Source organism: Leuciscus leuciscus, assembly GCF_965113295.1.
Source record: "Leuciscus leuciscus genome assembly, chromosome: 12".
NCBI lineage: Eukaryota > Metazoa > Chordata > Actinopteri > Cypriniformes > Leuciscidae > Leuciscus > Leuciscus leuciscus.
The window spans coordinates 492274-508233 of record NC_138736.1 but is presented as its reverse complement, the minus strand read 5'-3'; the positions used below and the strand labels follow the sequence as shown (position 1 = coordinate 508233).

The 15960-nt window shown below is 39.9% G+C and overlaps 1 protein-coding gene across 1 annotated transcript; it reads left to right on the top strand.

Moving 5' to 3' along the window:
- Nucleotides 1–3343: 3343 nt before the first annotated feature.
- On the top strand, nucleotides 3344–15267 carry anxa14 (annexin A14). Its single transcript, XM_082185964.1, has 13 exons — nucleotides 3344–3389; nucleotides 3912–3986; nucleotides 4525–4627; nucleotides 4731–4819; nucleotides 5744–5857; nucleotides 6154–6244; nucleotides 6992–7071; nucleotides 7190–7228; nucleotides 7709–7799; nucleotides 13250–13357; nucleotides 13437–13492; nucleotides 14540–14647; nucleotides 15125–15267. The coding sequence occupies exons 2-13, from the start codon at nucleotides 3945–3947 to the stop codon at nucleotides 15182–15184; spliced, it is 981 nt and encodes a 326-aa protein (XP_082042090.1). The 5' UTR covers nucleotides 3344–3389; nucleotides 3912–3944; the 3' UTR covers nucleotides 15185–15267.
- The last annotated feature ends 693 nt before the right edge of the window (nucleotides 15268–15960 follow it).

Below are 15960 nucleotides of genomic sequence, written 5' to 3'. Positions count from 1 at the left end.
TGTCAGAATTCATTTTAGTTCTTGTTCTTCTTCATCTTCTCTTTGCAACCACATAGCAACACCCTAGCAACCACCTGAGTACCCTAGCAACCACATAGCAACACCCTAGCAACCACCTGAGTACCCTAGCAACCGCATAGCAAACTATTTATCTGAGAGACTTAAAACCTTCAAACTTTGACATTCAAACTTAAAACTACTTCAAGTTTAAATCCTTTAAACTTTTAAAACTCTCTCTGTCTGTCTAAACTATTACACACTTCAAGCTTTTACAATTACTTCTCAGGCATCTCGGGAACCACACTCCAATGGTTCAAGTCTTACCTCTCAGGTAGGTCCTTTAGGGGGTCGTGGAGGGGTGAGGTGTCTAAGACCCAACATCTAGCTACTAGAGTGCCTCAGGGCTCAGTGCTGGGACCACTTCTCTTCTCCATATACATGACATCACTAGTAACTGTCATTCAGAAACATGGCTTTTCCCATCACTGTTATCATCTAGCTACTGGAGTGCCTCAGGGCTCAGTGCTGGGACCACTTCTCTTCTCCATATACATGACATCACTAAGATCTGTCATTCAGAAACATGGTTTATCCCATCACTGTTATCATCTAGCTACTGGAGTGCCTCAGGGCTCAGTGCTGGGACCGCTTCTCTTCTCCATCTACATGACATCACTAAGATCTGTCATTCAGAAACATGGTTTATCCCATCACTGTTATCATCTAGCTACTAGAGTGCCTCAGGGCTCAGTGCTGGGACCACTTCTCTTCTCCATATACATGACATCACTAGTATCTGTAATTCAGAAACATGGCTTTTCCCATCACTGTTATCATCTAGCTACTGGAGTGCCTCAGGGCTCAGTGCTGTGACCTCTTCTCTTCTCCATATACATGACATCACTAAGATCTGTCATTCAGAAACATGGTTTATCCCATCACTGTTATCATCTAGCTACTGGAGTGCCTCAGGGCTCAGTGCTGGGACCACTTCTCTTCTCCATCTACATGACATCACTAAGATCTGTCATTCAGAAACATGGCTTTTCCCATCACTGTTATCATCTAGCTACTGGAGTGCCTCAGGGCTCAGTGCTGGGACCACTTCTCTTCTCCATCTACATGACATCACTAAGATCTGTCATTCAGAAACATGGCTTTTCCCATCACTGTTATCATCTAGCTACTGGAGTGCCTCAGGGCTCAGTACTGGGACCGCTTCTCTTCTCCATCTACATGTCATCCCTAAGATCTGTCATTCAGAAACATGGTTTATCCCATCACTGTTATCATCTAGCTACTGGAGTGCCTCAGGGCTCAGTGCTGGGACCACTTCTCTTCTCCATCTACATGACATCACTAGGATCTGTCATTCAGAAACATGGCTTTTCCCATCACTGTTATCATCTAGCTACTGGAGTGCCTCAGGGCTCAGTGCTGGGACCGCTTCTCTTCTCCATATACATGACATCACTAGGATCTGTCATTCAGAAACATGGCTTTTCCCATCACTGTTATCATCTAGCTACTGGAGTGCCTCAGGGCTCAGTACTGGGACCGCTTCTCTTCTCCATCTACATGTCATCCCTAAGATCTGTCATTCAGAAACATGGTTTATCCCATCACTGTTATCATCTAGCTACTGGAGTGCCTCAGGGCTCAGTGCTGGGACCGCTTCTCTTCTCCATCTACATGACATCACTAGGATCTGTCATTCAGAAACATGGCTTTTCCCATCACTGTTATCATCTAGCTACTGGAGTGCCTCAGGGCTCAGTGCTGGGACCACTTCTCTTCTCCATCTACATGACATCACTAGGATCTGTCATTCAGAAACATGGCTTTTCCTATCACTGCTACGCTGATGACACACAACTCTACCTCTCCTTCCTGCCTGATGATCCAACGGTTGCTGCTCGCATCTCAGCCTGACAGACATTTCTGACTGGATGAAGGATCACCACCTTCAACTAAACCTTGTGAAGACAGAGCTACTGGTGGTCCCGGCCAACCCAACACTTCATCACAACTTCACCATTCAGCTAGTTTCATCATCCATAACTCCATCAAGGTCAGCCAGGAACCTTGGAGTTGTGATTGATGATCAATTGAACTTCACAGACCACATTGCTAGAACTGCACTAGATCACAGCACTTGCATATTGTTGTCCTACTGTTAGTTTCACTGCTTCTATTGTTCTCATTTGTAAGTCGCTTTGGATAAAAGCATCTGCTAAATGAATAAATGTAAATGTAAATGTACTTCAAACGTTCAGGCTAGGCTTTCTCAAGCCAACATCAAACTTCACTCATCTAGTTTCCTATAACGATTGATAAAACACACTTGTATCAGAATACATATGCAGGCCCAGCCAAGAACATTTTGTTGATGTTCCTGCTACGTTATGGAAACGTTATTTCTGAATGATCAAAACGTCCAGGGTTTTTTTAAATGTTTTTTTTTGGGAGAACATTCCATTCTTCAAACATCATCGTAACATTACTTTTGAAAGTTCTCTGAATGTTCGGAAGCAAGTAGTTACATTTAAATAACTGAAATGTTTTAATAATGTTTTTGTGCTAATGCATTGAGAACATTATTAAAGACCAGATAACTTTGAACGAATGTTCTATTAAGATAACTGGAAGAATGTCTGTTCATGACATTGAGAGAACCTCGACACAACGTTCCCTGTTCTCTGTTTAGTGCTTTTTTATTCATTTGAACTTATCTGAGGAATCTGGACATTCTGCCAAGATGCGATCATTGAGATTCCAGCATGTTTGTGATGTGTAAAGATGTCTGATAATGGTTTGTGTGAATGAGAAGCATGCAGACGTCGTGAGATCTCCACAAACCCAAAGCCAATGTTGTTCTTTCAGGTGGAGAATTCTCCTGATCTTTCTTGTGTTTGACTTGAGCTTATTTACACGGTCAAGTTCAGCTCTGTTGACATTAACAACACCTTCTCACATTTCTCAAATTACAACCTGTTTTACGCCGCATCATTACCACCGACACTGTAAATCGACTGTAAATGTTCTTTTGAATTTTCATGTGAAGAATCGTGATTCAGAAAAGGTTGTTTTGGGAGGAATCTAGTCGATTGAGTCTTCCAGTTATGCAGGTTTTGAAGGTTTTTGTGCATATGTCCAGGTTACACCCATGATGGGATATCTGATCTGATCTAATCTGAGCCATTGAGATCTTCTATTTGGTTTGAGACATTCAGTGTTTTTTGCATCAGACGCGTCTGAGAACTACAGCGTATGGAAAGCAGGAGAGGTTTATTCCTTTTAAGCCTTTTAAAACATTGAGTTTTCATCCTGCGCTATTGAGTTTGAGCTGAAACTCGATCTCAGACTGAGATTCATACACACTTCAGCAGGTAAAACACCTTCAGTATTTCATATATGAAGCCTTGTTTTCTTAAAAAAACAATCATCAGTTTGTGCTTAAAACAAGAACAAATATCTGTTCTTTCAAAGGGAAAACTACATTATTTTTCTGACTCCACTGACAGATATTTGTTCTTGTTTTAAGCACAAACTCACTTTTTTTTTTAGGATTTTTTCAGACAAGAAGACTTAATATCTTCAGTTATTTTGCTTCTCCAGTAAATGTATCTTGATTTAAGAATGTTTAGATATTTGTGCTGTAAAACAAGACAGAAACACTGAGGAAGAGCATGATGTTTTGCGGTGTGGGACTGGTTTGCTGGTTTATGGGTGGGGGCGAAGAGGTCAACAGTGTAATTAGGAGATGTAATTACAGAAATTAAAACATGCAGGTATTTTTTTTAAATACAAGCACAAGAAGCATGCATCTACACATAAATGCATTGTATCAAATGATTAATTAAAATGTTAGTACATGCTAGTTAAAAACACTTGGACTGTTTTTCCTCCAGACTTCATACCGTCCTTCACTGATAAGTTCTGCGATGGAGAAAGAGTCAAGCTCACAGGATTCGTCTCCTCTGATGGTCAGTGTCTGTATCTGCACTCTTTTACTCTGTATCAGTTGTTGTGTCATACTTTAGGAGCATTGTTTGTCGTGAATCATCTTCTCAATACCATTTTTTCTAGGGATGCACCGATATGAACATTTTGGCCGATAACCGATAATTCTTTATATTTGAAAGCCAATAACCGATATATTGGCTGATACATCTAAATCCAAATTTTTATATAATTTCTGAGAGCCTGATTACAAAAGTTTCATAATTAAAAGCCATGACCCAAGCTCACTATTATATATTTTATCACATTATAATTTTATGTAGCCTTAATGCAACATGTTGCACTGAACTGTATTTTCCTTTTTTGAAGTGATTCCAATGATATTTCAAGCAATAAACCATCATGTTGAACTGTGTGCATCTGAAGCGTCTCAGCTGAAGGAAATAATCCATTATTTATTGGCTTTAATACATCAGCCAAATTTTCTTATTGGGCCGATAAAGATAACATTAAAAATGAACGTATATCGGCCGATACCGATGTATTTTTCTAATCCCTCAGACTGAAGGCATGTGGTGGGGAACGCTGGGATCCGTTCGGCCCTTCCCGAATTTCCGTCCCGAGAGAGATGTTACCATCCTTCGCGCTGCTCTGGAGAAAAAAGGTTCATTTATAGGAATGACTATTGTGGTGGTAATTGTCTGACTGCTAGTATTCTGTCATGTTTAAATGTTTTAATTTCAAACTACCATATCTTTTTGTTAAAGATGTGAGCACCATTGTGAGAATAATAACCAGTCGAAGTAATGCTCAGAGACAATCTCTGGCACGCGTCTACAAGAACGTCTCACAAATGGTAAGCAAGAAACTATTTTATCTCCAAATCACCAAAAACTAGTCCTTGTTCTTTTTAGTGGCCAAATAGTACAATAAGTGACTGATAGGAAGGGCCTGATCCTCCTAATGTTGTATAAGGCAAATCTGCAGGACAGGGCAGTTCTAGCAATGTGGTCTGTGAAGTTCAATTGATCATCAATCACAACTCCAAGGTTCCTGGCTGAATGAGAAGAGAAGCGGTCCCAGCACTGAGCCTTGAGGCACTCCAGTAGCTAGATGATAACAGTGATTTCTGAATGACAGACACTAGTGATATCATGTAGATGGAGAAGAGAAGTGGTCCCAGCACTGAGCCCTGAGGCACTCCAGTAGCTAGATGATGGGTCTTAGACACCACACCCCTTCACGACACCCTGAAGGACCTACTGAGAGAGAAGACCTGAACCAGTGCAGTGGAGGTGTGCAGTGGAGCAACCAATATGGTCAGTGGAGCAGTAGCGCATGTAAACAAGGTCAAATTGGTTCCCTGATCTGTGAGTAGCCGCAGTACACATTTGCTTGAGGTCAAATGAGGCAAGCAGAGTGTGGAAATCAGTAGCCTGAGGTTTTTCTAGGTGGATGTTGAAGTCTCCAAGAACTACAAGAGGAATACCATCCTCAGGGAAGGATGAGAATAGCACATCCAACTCCTCCAAGAAAGTGCCTAGCAGGCCTGGAGGACGATAAACCACTACAAAATGGATTTTAAAAGGACTGGTAATTGCTTTGGGATGTCTCTGAGGATATGGTTTAGGTTTAGGGAACAAAAACATTTATTAACTCTGTGTAAAATCAACTGAAGTCAATGGATAATCCCCATAAAGACTATACGAAATTCATATCACAAGGAGTAGGCAAAATGTGTGTGTGTGTGTGTGTGTGTGTGTGTGTGTGTGTGTTACAGGAACTGCAGGCGAGTCTGAAGAAGGTTCTTTCCGGTGATCTACAGTCTCTGATACTCGGTCTGATGATGATCCCGGAGCAGTTTGAGGCCCATCGCTTGCGCAAAGCCATGGAGGTTTATCATTAATAGTGCCAGTCTCTGTGTGTGTGTGTGTGTGTGTGTGTGTGTGTGTGTGTGTGTGTGTGTGTGTGTGTGTGTGTGTGTGTGTGTGTGTGTGTGTGTGTGTGTGTGTGTGTGTGTGTGTGTGTGTGTGTGTGTGTGTGTGTGTGTGTGTGTGTGTGTGTGTGTTTGTGTTTGTGTTTGATCGCTATACATTTAACTACAGATCCACATCCATTTAGACTGTATCCGTGTGTGTGTGTGTGTGTGTGTGTGTGTGTGTGTGTGTGTGTGTGTGTGTGTGTGTTTAGGGTGCTGGTACAGATGAAGAAACTCTTTTAGAGGTTTTGTGCACCAGGACGCCACAGCAGCTCTCCGACATCAAGACTACATACAATCAAGGTGCTTTAAGAACAGTTTACAAAAATGTAATTAATGCAATTAAAAGCCTTATTGGTGGTTTTCATAGTCAAACCAAAAAAATACTTTGAATTGAATGGACATTTTGAGAAAACTGATAATTCAGTCATTTTTAAATATATTTGTATGAGGTAATAAACTTTCCATTCAAAATATTGGGGTCAGTTAGATTTTTTTTTTAATTTCTTCTGCTCACCAAAGCTGCATTTATTTGATCAAAACTACAGTAAAAACAGTGAAATATTATTACAATAAAAAATAACCATTTTCTATGTGAATATACAGTAAAGTGTAATTTATTCCTGTGATCAAAGCTGAATTTTCAGCATCATTACTCCAGTCTTCAGTGTCACATGATCCTTCACAAATCACTCTAAAATGATGATCTGATGCTCAAGAAACAGTTATGATTATTATCAGTGTTGAAAACCACTTAATATTTCTGTGGAAACTGTCATACATTTTATTTTTCAGGATTATTTGATGAATAGAAAGTTCAAAAGAACAGCATTTATTTTGAAGTAGAATCTTTTGTAACATTATTTTTACTGTCACTCTCGATCAATCCTCTCTAAATAAAGGTATTAATTAGTTTTAAAAATAAATCTTACTGACCACAAACTTTTAGTTTAGTAGTGCATTTATTATATTATCCCTAAAACATTCCATTCAATAAGAACTGGTAATTGCATAGCTTTAGTCTGAGTTTCATCATTGTGACTTTAACAGAGTTTAAGCGGGATTTGGAGAAAGACTTGATCAGTGAATCCAGTGGAGATTTCTGCAAGCTCATAGTGGCGTTGTTGAAGGTGAGACGTGACTCACACTGTTAAACATTTACAACAAAACCTATTTCACTGTGTAGATGAATCATCACTATATCAACATCCCGGTGTATGTAATGGTGTTCACTCTGTCCTTTTTCAGAAGGAGAATGGGCCAGGAGTTATTGACCAGGACACAGCCGTGAGTCCATATATCATCAGATTCCTCAGATTCCTCAGTTTGGGCTGAAATGTTCCTTTCAATGTTCCTGAAATGTTCCCAGTGTCAGGTCATATTCTGAGATGAAGCTGATAAAGGTTTAACTATCAAACCTATGATGTTGACTTTGCTTTGTTTGATCCGCTTCACTGCGTCTGATGACCTCTAGATGACCTCTAGGTGACCTCTAGGTGACCTCAGAGATAGGATTCAGATTGTTGAAATTTCAGCTCAGTTCACAGGGTGACGATATCAGTTTTCTGGAAGAACAGGAGTATTCTTCTCACTGAACTGACAGATATTTGTTCTTGTTTTAAGCTCAAACTCACTTCATTTTCATGATTTTTGTGTGTTTCTCCAGTACATGTATTTTGATTTAAGAATGTTTAGCTATTTGTGCTGGAAAACAAGACAGAAACCCTGAGGAAGAGCATCGGTTTATTACTGTATGTTGTTTTACAGACTTTATCTGAGGAGCTGAAGAACAAGAAACCTTCAGCTGATGTTTGGATCCAAATCCTCACCACGAGACACCCGGATCATCTCAGAGTCGGTGCGTGTGTGTGCGTGTGTGCGTGCGCGCGCGTGTGTGTGTGCGTGCGTGCGTGCGTGCGTGTGTGTGTGTGTGTTTGCGTGTGCGTGTGCGCGCGTGTGCGTGTGTGTGCGCGTACGTGTGCGTGTATGGAACGCCAAAAGGTTCAAATTTCGCCACTAACGAAACGCCTTTCATTCTCAAAACGCTGGTGTTTACGGCGTTTAAGACGAAAAGCCGCCGCAAAGTACGGCGTTCTGTGGTACAAACGCCGCAAAGTACGCCGTTTGCAAAGCAAAATCACCGTCATTATCGTCGTTTTTTTTATCCAGTCAACAACGCCGTTTCTGACGCCTCAGGCCATCCATAATGCGCCGTAATTTGCGGCGCTTCTGTCTGACAAAGACGGCGTAAAAAGCGGCGTTTTGTATAATATTATAATCAGCCCCTCCCTTTTCTTCAAAGTTCTGCCCATCTAATGAAGCAAATGGAAAGACATATGTAGTAGATTGTCGATCTGAATGGCGAACTGCCTTAAGGGTTCTGTTTTTCTAACGTTGTTAGAACTAGTGCTTGGACTTGATCGTGTCATATTTCTTATTTCTTCATTGGGCACGTGTATCCCCCTTTTTCCTTTATCATATGGGTAGGCTATATAGAATGATTTTAGCCTCTGTTTACATTCATGTCTGTGAAATAAATTGGATTTCCCAGCAAACTTACTTCAGTAGGGCATTGGTCTGCGTGCACGGGCAACAGTGTCGTTAGGTCCGACCGTATTATTTTCTCTCCGTTTCGTTTCTTTTGTATTGGTCTTTTGGTGTATATCTTTTACATTTTGGAAGACTACCCGGTAGCTGACAACTGATTGAATAGAAGGTGGTATATGCTCCTTTTACGGAAATGACAGTAAGGCTTTAATGCGTGTGAGCAACTGTTTTAAGCCTGCTTACAGTGACTGTTGTGGGTCCGTTTCTATTGCTCATTATAATGATTTGGATAGGCCTAGGTAGATGCTTCACGATGTGGTCCATCTTAGAGCTTAGATTTAAACCCGACCATTTTTTTATATAATAACCGCGGCGCCAGATCATTTTTTACGCAGGTGCTGAGGGGGTGCTATATAGCCTATTATATATAAATAATATTAATACATGAGCAAACATTGGCCACTTAATATTTAATATTCAATTAATTGAATGATCACAATTATTAAATTGAACAAGCACAACATTCAGCATTCAATCAAATATTCTTAAAGATTTATTATTTATTAATAATGTTATTTCAACTTAATATGTGTGCGTGAAACAAGCAAGGTGTGCATTTGTAAATCCGTTGACACGCATGCATTGATTTTTATTAATAAAGTGTTTTCTGACAGTGTCGGCTGCAAAGATGAAGTTGACGATTGCCATCTCTGAACGCGGCTATAGAGAGAAATGCACATAATGGGTTACATGATCACAGAGTAGCCTATTTCTTTTCGTTTCTTTTAAAGACATTTCAAGCTTTTTTTTAGATATATTTCTCATGTCTGTAGGGCATACACTGAGTTTCGGTTAATTTATATGATGAGATGCGCTCCAGTTCATGTGCAATGCAATGACTGCGCCAGCGCCTCCATGTCATGATTATACTGTCTGCTAGATTTGCTTCTTATTTATTAAATACAGGCAATTGGTTGATGACAATTTTATTAAAATTAAGATACAATTTATACAAAACAAAATTCACTTTAAAGAAAGGCTTTCGAAACCAAACTTAATGAAGTGGTCAAAATCATGTTTGACCCACGCATGTCTCTCGTTATATTGTGCATCCTGTCTTACTCGTGCTGTTCACTTTTCATAATCAACATAGATGGAAAAAATAACATTATAATATTTTAACAAATATGAAACTAAATGCGCTAATTTAATGTCTACAGCAGGATAGTATGCCTACAGACTCTCTGTTTGTACAAATTGCTGCACATTCATTTAATACTGAATTTTGCACACACAAGTTGAAAGGCATTTGTTTGTGCATATAAAACATATCTGCAACATTTATCAAGTTCACGGATAAATGTGCGTGCATTTATTAATTATTATCTTAATGAATATGCCTAATGCAACAAGGACGAAGCATGTAAACTGCTTTGTATATTCAGAATAGAATGGATCGCAAATGGATCCAAATAAAGAAACGTAAAAAACAAAACAAACGTGAACAATGATGAACACAGAAAATGAACAAGAATGAACTTTGGATGGCCTAGGAGGAGTAGCCTAGGCTACTCTAATATAATTCAACATGGTTTTAGAATATAGAATATTTTTTAAACAAAATAGATATTTTTAAAGCCTATATCCAGCCCCGGTGTGATGCGTGCGAGTGGAGGAGATGCTGCATGCGCATGACACATGACGTGTTGCATTTTGTAACAATTCTTGATCAAGGGCCCGGCCCAGCCAGAGGATAGTGGCAGGAAATATCGTCCCGACCCGGCCTTTATGTTTCTGCATCAGGATGCCCGTCGAGATCCAGCCTCTTATGAAGACTCTTAGATGAACCATCACCAGTGGAGACTGAGATGACGCCAACCCAAGAGATGACTACCGCTGCTCTTGACCATCATACAAGACTAACATATTTCACTTTATAAATTATTTATTATCACGCTGCCATTGCCTTAAAATGGACATTAATATTGCTAACATTGCTAATATTGTATTAGCCGGCTACATATTGCTTACTTCGTATAAAACAAAAACTTTAAATTCCTCCAACAACACAATGATAAAAACAATACATACCAAATAGCAATACAATATGTAGCCTACATCTGTAATAAAACATTTTTTTTATTATTATCGGCTATTCTCCAAGTGATAGTCATAGAAATATAATAATGTTTCAAGTTTCATTTTGTGTAATAAAGCATTAGATATACATTTTCTGATAGGCGGAGGGTGAACAAAGACACGCTTCCCCATTTAAAAAACAAGTTTCAAGTTACTTTTCACCGTGACTCTCTGCTCAATATCTGCTCTTTGCCAGCGCACTACACTCAATCGCTCACGGCCCAAGCGATCGCTCCACTCTTATTTAGTTTCATATTTATGTTTCAATATTATTATAGGCTATTGCTATTTTATTTCATTTATGTACAGCATTAGTAGGAGCTACATCATAGGATGCGCAAAATATATCGGGAGACGTGAAGTGGGTCAGACATGATTTTGACCACTTCATTAAGTTTGGTTTAGAAAGCCTTTCTTTAAAGTGAATTTCGTTTTGTATAAATTGCATCTTAATTCTAATAAAATTTTCATCAACCAATTGCCTGTATTTAATAAATAAGAAGCAGACAGTATAATCATGACATGGAGGCGCTGGCGCAGTCATTGCATTGCACATGAACTGGAGCGCATCTCATCATATAAATTAACTGAAACTCAGTGTATGACTTACAGATATTATAAATATATCTAAAAAAAAAGAGCTTGAAATGTCTTTAAAAGAAACAATTCAAAACGAAAAGAAATAGGCTACTCTCTGATCAAGTAATCCATTATGTGCATTTCTCTCTATAGCCGCGTTCAGAGATGGCGATCGTCAACTTCATCTTTGCAGCCGACACTGTCAGAAAACACTTTATTAATAAAAATCAATGCATGCGTGTCAACGGATTTACAAATGCACATCTTGCTTGTTTCATGCACACATATTAAGTTGAAATAATATTATTAATAATAATAAATCTTTAAGAATATTTGATTGAATGCTGAATGTTGTGCTTGTTCAATTTAATAATTGTGATCATTCAATTAATTGAATATTAAATATTAAGTGGCCAATGTTTGCTCATGTATTAATATTATTTATATATAATAGGCTATATAGCACCCCCTCAGCACCTGCGTAAAAAATGATCTGGCGCCGCGGTTATTATATAAAAAAATGGTCGGGTTTAAATCTAAGCTCTAAGATGGACCACATCGTGAAGCATCTACCTAGGCCTATCCAAATCATTATAATGAGCAATAGAAACGGACCCACAACAGTCACTGTAAGCAGGCTTAAAACAGTTGCTCACACGCATTAAAGCCTTACTGTCATTTCCGTAAAAGGAGCATATACCACCTTCTATTCAATCAGTTGTCAGCTACCGGGTAGTCTTCCAAAATGTAAAAGATATACACCAAAAGACCAATACAAAAGAAACGAAACGGAGAGAAAATAATACGGTCGGACCTAACGACACTGTTGCCCGTGCACGCAGACCAATGCCCTACTGAAGTAAGTTTGCTGGGAAATCCAATTTATTTCACAGACATGAATGTAAACAGAGGCTAAAATCATTCTATATAGCCTACCCATATGATAAAGGAAAAAGGGGGATACACGTGCCCAATGAAGAAATAAAAAATATGACACGATCAAGTCCAAGCACTAGTTCTAACAACGTTAGAAAAACAGAACCCTTAAGGCAGTTCGCCATTCAGATCGACAATCTACTACATATGTCTTTCCATTTGCTTCATTAGATGGGCAGAACTTTGAAGAAAAGGGAGGGGCTGATTATAATATTATACAAAACGCCGCTTTTTACGCCGTCTTTGTCAGACAGAAGCGCCGCAAATTACGGCGCATTATGGATGGCCTGAGGCGTCAGAAACGGCGTTGTTGACTGGATAAAAAAAACGACGATAATGACGGTGATTTTGCTTTGCAAACGGCGTACTTTGCGGCGTTTGTACCACAGAACGCCGTACTTTGCGGCGGCTTTTCGTCTTAAACGCCGTAAACACCAGCGTTTTGAGAATGAAAGGCGTTTCGTTAGTGGCGAAATTTGAACCTTTTGGCGTTCCATATGCGTGTGTGTGCGTGCGTGTGTGTGTGTGTGCGTGCGTGTGCGTGCGTGCGTGTGTGTGTGTGTGCGTGCGTGTGCGCGTGCGTGTGTGTGCGTGTGCGCGTGCGTGTGTGTGTGTGTGCGTGCGTGTGCGCGTGCGTGTGTGTGTGTGTGCGTGCGTGTGCGCGTGCGTGTGTGTGTGTGTGTGTGCGTGCGTGTGCGCGTGCGTGTGTGTGCGTGTGTTGCTTTTCCGTTGCTTTTCAACATTTAATCGAAAGGAAAATGGTTCATAAAGACAGTAAATAATGCCTTTACTCTACAAATGTAAATGTGAAAGATTAGTATTCACTAGTTAGTGAAGATGCCTTGAGTCATGTATTAAGTTGATGTTCTGCATATAGTATAAAGGCCTTTATATTTCTACATTTACATCTAATACTCTTGATAATGATCAGTTTCAGTGGTTCAGTTTAACATCAGGCATTGCTGGAGGTTGTGTGTTTCTCGTGTCCTTCATACAGTAAAGCTGCTGACACGCAGATCCTCGTAACAGAGGAACAGTTTGAGCCTTCATACTTGTAAGGTTGACGACACTTGTGTGTGTGATGTGAGTGTGTGTATCTGTGCTCAGTGCTGGAAGAGCTGGAGTTGGAGAGAGGACAGACACTGGAAGACGCTTTAGACGGACGTTTTAAAGGACTTCAGTCTGGAGATCTGAGGAAAGGCCTGAAGACACTCGGTAAAGCCACTTTATGTGTGCATTAATGTGTAATAAGCAGAAATCCATCATGCAGTTTATCACTTTCTTCTCTCGTCAGTGCGATGTTTACAGAACCAGCATCTGTTCTTGGCTCAACGGATCCAAACTATGAAAGTAAGCTTTTTATTTCGGAAATATCTTTATAAATGTCATTTCAGACTCAGTTGGATTGATGCCGTTGCCAGGTTTGTGTGTGAGATCAGGTTTTGCCAACATTGTGTGCAACAAATATCCCAATAAAGACCTAAAATCACCTAGTAAAACACAGAAAGGTTTTTGTGAGAATAGAAAATATCATTGGCTAACCCTGACCCTAACCCCTGACCCTAACCCTGGACCCTGACCCTGACCCCGACCCCAACCCACACCAGTAGACTGAGAGACTCCTGAACACATCACACACACCTCACACACCCTTGCACTGCACTTTATTAAAATGTTTATATTGTTATTTATGTATATTGTTAATTATGCATATACCGTGTAGTTATACTGCCGTGTAACAGAGACTTACACTCTTGTGTAAACGATGTGTGACAATAAAGAGAAAAATAATAATAAAAACAAGTCAATGAAAACTCGTCGTCACTGTTAGTGTGAGTTTGCAGTCGATGGTTCAAGCGTTCCGCTGTAATGAATGACTGCGCTGTCAGTAAACAAGCCTCCCTCTTTTGCATGACAGATGTTTATCAATGGAAATATAAATATTACAGAATTCATAGTAAGTTACTTCCTCAAATTCAACATACTAAATCCATGCAAATGCAGAACAAGATGTTTTTTTAAACAAATTTACCACTAGATCACTTGTTTATACACTCTTAGAAATAAAGGTTGTTTATTGGCAAATATTCTTTAAAGTGGAAAAACAGTTCTTTAGTTTATTAAACAGTTCCTCACACTGAGAAAAACACAGATCTTCTTAGAACTGATCACAGAACTGGTTCTTCTGTTGCATCACTGTGAGGAAAAAAAACTCTTTTAAAAGCTTTATTTTAGAGTGTAGTTGTGTTCAGTTTACTGTGTGTGTTTGTGTTGATGTGGTGTGTGTGTGTGTGTGTGTGTGTGTGTGTGTGTGTGTGTGTGTGTGTGTGTGTGTGTGTGTGTGTGTGTGTGTGTGTGTGTGTGTGTGTGTGTGTGTGTGTGTGTGTGTGTGTGTAGGCCTCAGTGGTTCAGGGTGTGATCGTGTCTCACAGTGAAGAGGATCTGCTGGGAGTTCGAGTCGCTTTCCTTCAGTCGACGGGAGCTTCACTGTACACTACCTTACAGGTCTATAACACACACACACACACACACACACACACACACACACACACACACACACACACACACACACACACTCACACACACACACTCACACACTGACTCACTCACACACACACTCACACTGATTGTCTCTGGTGTTCCTCAACAGAAGCACACACACACACACACACACACACACACACACACACTGACTTACACACACTCACACACACTCACACACACACACTCACACACTGACTCACTCACTCACACACACACTCACACTGATTGTCTCTGGTGTTCCTCAACAGAAGCACACACACACACTCACACACACACACTCACACACTGACTCACTCACTCACACACACACTCACACTGATTGTCTCTGGTGTTCCTCAACAGAAGCACACACACACACACACACACACACACACACACACACTGACTCACTCACTCACACACACACTCACACTGATTGTCTCTGGTGTTCCTCTACAGAAGCAGTATAAGGCTGATCTCCTGCAGGGTCTGCTGTGTGTGTGTCGAGCTGAAGATTAGCAGATGATGAAACTCTCACAGTGAAGAACTGCTCTTACACAAACGCTGTCTCTGAAAATAAATCAATAAATCAATAAATATAATGCAGCACTGTCCTTTATTAATCACTATGGAAGCCCATATAAGGAAAAAAAGTTTTAAAAAACCTTTATATAATTATTTGTCGCGTGTGTAAAGCATGTTAAGCTTGTACCAATTTGACCAAAACTTTTTCTCACATTCACTCGCATTGACGATTTTTCAACCTAGAGGTCCAGTGGGGTTAGCGGAAGGGGCGGGACTTACCAGCTCTCAGTGGGGGAAAGTTAGGACAATTCCAATGTCCCCTGACTGACAGGGGCCCCAACAAATAAGTAAAAACTAATTTAATTATTTTATATATATATATTATACACTATATAAACCATCATCATTGAGTATATTTCAAATAATAATAACATGAATGATGTCTTTGATTTGACTTATTTTGGCAATACAAGTTTAACATCCCCATTGACCAAAAAGTAAACATTCATATTGACCGACCACCCCCCTGTATCTGCATGAAATGGTTTGGTCCTGCGTTTGCGTGCGCGGTGTTCAAACTTACAGTCAGTCAGTCGATGCGCCAGAAACACACAGAGACCACAGTGTTGCAGAGTGAAATAAAATCTGGTTTTCAACAAAGGAAAGAGCGAAAAGAGAGAGAGGGAAGACAAAAGAAAGGGTGTCAATCTGTAACCCAGTTTTTCCCCAAGAAAGGTGTGTAGCCTTTAGTCTGTGAGTGGTATTAACCT